This window comes from Pteropus vampyrus, unplaced genomic scaffold (genome assembly GCF_000151845.1).
Source record: "Pteropus vampyrus isolate Shadow unplaced genomic scaffold, Pvam_2.0 Scaffold233, whole genome shotgun sequence".
Lineage (NCBI taxonomy): Eukaryota > Metazoa > Chordata > Mammalia > Chiroptera > Pteropodidae > Pteropus > Pteropus vampyrus.
In genome coordinates, this window is record NW_011889014.1 from 1,631,484 (window position 1) to 1,635,824 (window position 4,341).

Genomic DNA, 4,341 nt, shown 5'->3' on the forward strand with positions numbered 1-4,341 from the left:
CAGAGTGGTTTGCTGTCCATTTGAAATATAGTTTGGTTCGTTGGTTTTTGTTTGTCATGATATATGTTTTCTAAATTAGTAAATTAATTGATAGTCCAGTACGATGCCCTGATAAGGGCCAGTAGTTTGTCATTTGATCAAAAAAGCTGCTTAATGTGGAGCATAATAAAAATAGATACAGACATACCTTAAAAACACTTGATTTTAACCGAAAATATCTAACATTATATTCATATATCAGTCTTTTGCTGTGGGGCCTGGTCTTTGAGTTTAGGTCCAGTTAATCACTTCAGGAGAGTTTGGGTATCAGAACTGTGGTATGAACATGATCGTATTTTGGGCGTTTATCACAGGGCGGGGTTGGTGCATTAATTCTTTCAGCAAGTCCCCTTGAAGCAGTCATTGCTGTAAACTCCGTGGCATTGGGACCCTCTTCCCTGACCTACATGTCGCTGGTTTATTGCATGGTCTGATGACGTCCGTTCTGTCTGTAATCAGGACACCTGACGCACGTGGCCTTCTCTCCAGCGCCTCTCATCTGAGCTCTTGACAGTGTTCATTCCCAAACCCGTTGCCGTTGGTTTCCGCCATTGCTGTTTTATTTAATTCCCGATTGAATATTTGGCCAAAAAATATAAAAGACTTGTAAAAATATTCAGACTGTGTTGTACAGAACACTAGTCCTCAGGCAATAGTTAGGGGGGAAAAAAAATACAGTTCTGAAGTCAAATAGATTTTGGTCAAATTTCCCCTTGGACATGTGGACTGTCCATCAGCCAGTAGGAGGCTCTGTGAAGCCCTGCAGAAGAGAAACACAGGAAAATGCAGTCTTCGGCTGCCATCTTTGTGTACACTCTGTGTCTGAGGTCGTTTTTTAAGGCCACAAGAAGAAATAAGTACCTTAATGTTCTCTCTGTGGCTGTGAGTGCTTAGTAAATATTAAGTTAAATGAATGACTTGATGTGCCTAACCCGACGGGTGACCTGTAGGGCCTTTTCTTCTACAACTTTCCTTGTTTAATTATGGAGTGTGGCTTGAAGGATCATGACACTTAACAGAGGCAGACTGTCCCCGCTGATGCCTTTCGGTCAGGGGGTTGTGGTGGGGGTGGGGGCTGGAAAAAGAAAGGAAGGAAGAAAATAGAACATGGAGGAAACCAATTTAGGCCTCTAATCACCAATTATGTGTGGTTCATAACTAATTTTGTCTTTCTCGTTAGTAGACAGTCTATCAGAATTCTCTGCGTTGTTCATTAGCTGAATTACACGTTTGGGAACCTAATTTATCACTCAAAATCCAATGCCTTATTTTTTGCTTGGAACCTTACTTTTAATTCGAAGCCCAAATAAGCAATAGCTCTGTCTGAATAAGAGTTCGTCAATTGGAAACCTATAGAATATTCTTTTCTGAGGCCTATTTCGCATTTTTATAATACACATGTGGGATAAAAAGAATTCTACTTTAGGTATATTAAATTTCTAATAAGAAAGGCTCCCACCCAGTTTTCACCCTTTTGGGACAGAAGGTATAGGGTGGGAAGATGAACCCACTTCCCAAAGTCAATTGCGTTTCTTTCTAATAAGCATGTTTCTTGTGTTCTTGCCTGCTCCCTGCTAGAAGAGAGAGTGGGGTCAGAGAAGGTGGAGTTAGTGACCATGGAAATGTGTTTTCTAATTTGGGGAATATTTGCATTTCCTGCATTTATTTGATTTGTCAATTCTACTTCCCAGCAGGAGCTAGTGAGAGAATACAGATTTCTGTCTTTTCCAAAATGCCATATATATTTTCTCATTAACGTTTGAACATCCCAGATGTAAACACAGGCCTGGAAAACAGTGACATCTCCATTGTAATTGCTGAGAAGGTCAAATCCAGCATCTGTTAAACAAACGTGTAAGCCCATCTATTTTATGCTGGGCAGTTTAGGCCATCGATGTGCAAAGAAAGGTGTGAATGGGGCTGACGTTGTTGGGAGGGCCAGGTGTGAGCTCCCTGTGACATCCTTCTGATCGTCCCAGGTGTGAAGAAACACGAACTAACTGCTCTTTTTCTCGTTAAATCCAGAAAGTGCTGTTCTCTCTGGGGGGGTCCTTTCTATACTACGCTGACCGCTTCAAGCTCTACAGTGCCTTCTGCGCCAGCCACACGAAGGTCCCCAAGGTCCTGGTGAAAGGTAAGGCATTTGAGGACTTGGTGGCAGGTGGGCGTGTTAATTGTGGATTCTCAGTTTTGTGGCTGGCTATGGTTGGGGTCTTTTGCACCAAAATCTAAGAATAATTGATGTGCCAGGTGGACATTCCAACAAGCCAGAGTAAGGGTACTGAGAAATGACATTCATTAGATCTTGAATGAACAGTTCGTCGGTTTTCTTATAATGAAAGTTTTCTCTCAGCTATTTGGGGCTAGAACTGATGGGTCATTTTGCAGTTATGCAAAAACATAGGGGTTTAGAAATTCCCTGCTTTTCCTAGTTTTCGTTGTAACCTACTACATTTCATATACCTTGTCATGGAATTTTATCTTTCCCTCACTTATTTGCATTCCTAGGTGTGTGATGATAGCCACCATCATCACGACTCAAGTTGTCCCACTTATTCCCCCAAATTACTCAAGTTGCCATTATATTTTGCATAGAACAGAGTAGAATTTTTATATTGGCAAGCTCTCTTCCTGGGAAGGTGATGGAGCATTCTGAGAGTTTCCAGAAAGTCATTTTGTTTCCATAGTTCAGCATGTGGTTGTTGGGGACCGGTAAAAGCATTAAAGAAACACTTCAATGGTAAACAGTAAAACCAATAGGAAGTTTGATTTCAGAGAATCTCTGGAAGGCAGCCTGCCGTTCTTGACACTTCACTGTGGCTGCCATGTAAACAGCTGCTGATCGAGTGCCTGAATATGTCAATAATTGACGTATGTTCTGCTTCGCTGTCAAAGAGAACGAGCTTGACTTAATTTAAAACCTACTACAGGAAATATTAGTATCGCGCAGGTCTCTGGATAACAAAAGAGCCCGCCCCAGGTAATGACATATTTATGGCAGAGATGGTCTACGCAGCAGGGTTCTGCTTCAGCACTGAAGTTTAAAGGGAACCTGGGAATGTCCTTGTCCTGCTGTCTGTTTTTGCATGTGCTATATTGGTCATCCAGTTGTTCCGTGTGTGTGTTTCTTGTGACATTTTAACTGAGTGCTAATTGTTATGAGATTCTTAATGTAATAATTTGTAGAGCTCTTTGTGCTACAGTAAAACGATACACCCATTACAGTCCTTAAGGAAATGCGTGTTATATTTAAACAATTAGATTAAATGCTGCCCCTATGCAGATTTTTCCTAATTCGATAATATATTTTTGCACCTGAAAAATATTATCGTATCTTTCAAAACTATCCCTTAAAACATTAGGTGTGACCTACATTTTTCTAATGGCCAAATGTCCCAAGAGGGTAAAGAAAACAGTCTGAGAATCAAAGTGCCTGTCTGTGATTCTTAACAGACTCACACCCGGGCTGGACGGGAGTGACACTCCAGCAGCTCATGGAGCCGAGGACCATACCCTCTTTTGCCTTGACAGAAACTATAGTTGATAGGTTAAATGCCCATGACCATTGTTTTGGACTTGAGGATTTGCTGGGTGGGGAGGGGGGAATTCTTAGGTTCCTTAAGGGTATGGACCAAGACTTGGGGTGTCCCATAGAAGCCATAGCTTCTTCACGGGCCTGGCCTCCCTTCCCTGGCACAAAGGCCACTTGGTCACCTGACTTCCAGTTCTCTTTCTCTCTGGGGTTTATTCTTTGGAAGGAGGAGTCATGGCTGAACCCATGGAGTCTGGTTCCTCTTAATGGGGCTTTAACGGATGAAATGTGATCTTTACGAGGCCTTCACCCCACGATTGCTGTTTTTCTTAATTGAATAAAGATAGCGTGAAGAACCGTCTTACTATTTCGCGGAGCCTTTTTACGACATCAGATCTTAGCTCACACTCCTGATTGCTGAAGGTGTAGATGCAGTTTTCACCTCTATCAGAGCTTTTGGGAAAAAAGTACGCCTGCCGTTGGCTCACTTTGATATCTCGTCCTTTCTTCTTCCTGTTTTTCGCCCTCACCTCAGTCTTCTCCTCTACTACCTCTTTGCACTTAAAAGGCACTAGGCCCGCTTTCCAAAGAAGTGCCCACTAGCAGGCCCGTCTTGGCTTGTCTGAGGACCCACGAGTCCCCAGCGCTGCTTTTAAGCCCACCTGGGACACAGATAAAAGCCGGGCTGGTGAGGAAAGTGCTGCCTGAGTTACCTGAGGTCAGACATGGGTCCCTCGGAGAGAACTCCAGTCCTGCCCTGCAGATGCTAA

At 42.9% G+C, this 4,341-nt stretch overlaps 1 protein-coding gene across 1 annotated transcript in view; it reads left to right on the top strand.

Moving 5' to 3' along the window:
- The window catches only part of TIAM1 (T cell lymphoma invasion and metastasis 1), a 348,762-nt gene that overhangs the window by 322,571 nt on the left and 21,850 nt on the right, over window positions 1–4,341 (top strand). Inside the window, exons 20-21 of the mRNA XM_023519721.1 lie at window positions 2,065–2,257; window positions 2,727–2,751. Of these exons, the coding sequence (XP_023375489.1) occupies window positions 2,065–2,257; window positions 2,727–2,751 (218 nt within the window). The remainder of the gene's footprint in view (window positions 1–2,064; window positions 2,258–2,726; window positions 2,752–4,341) is intronic.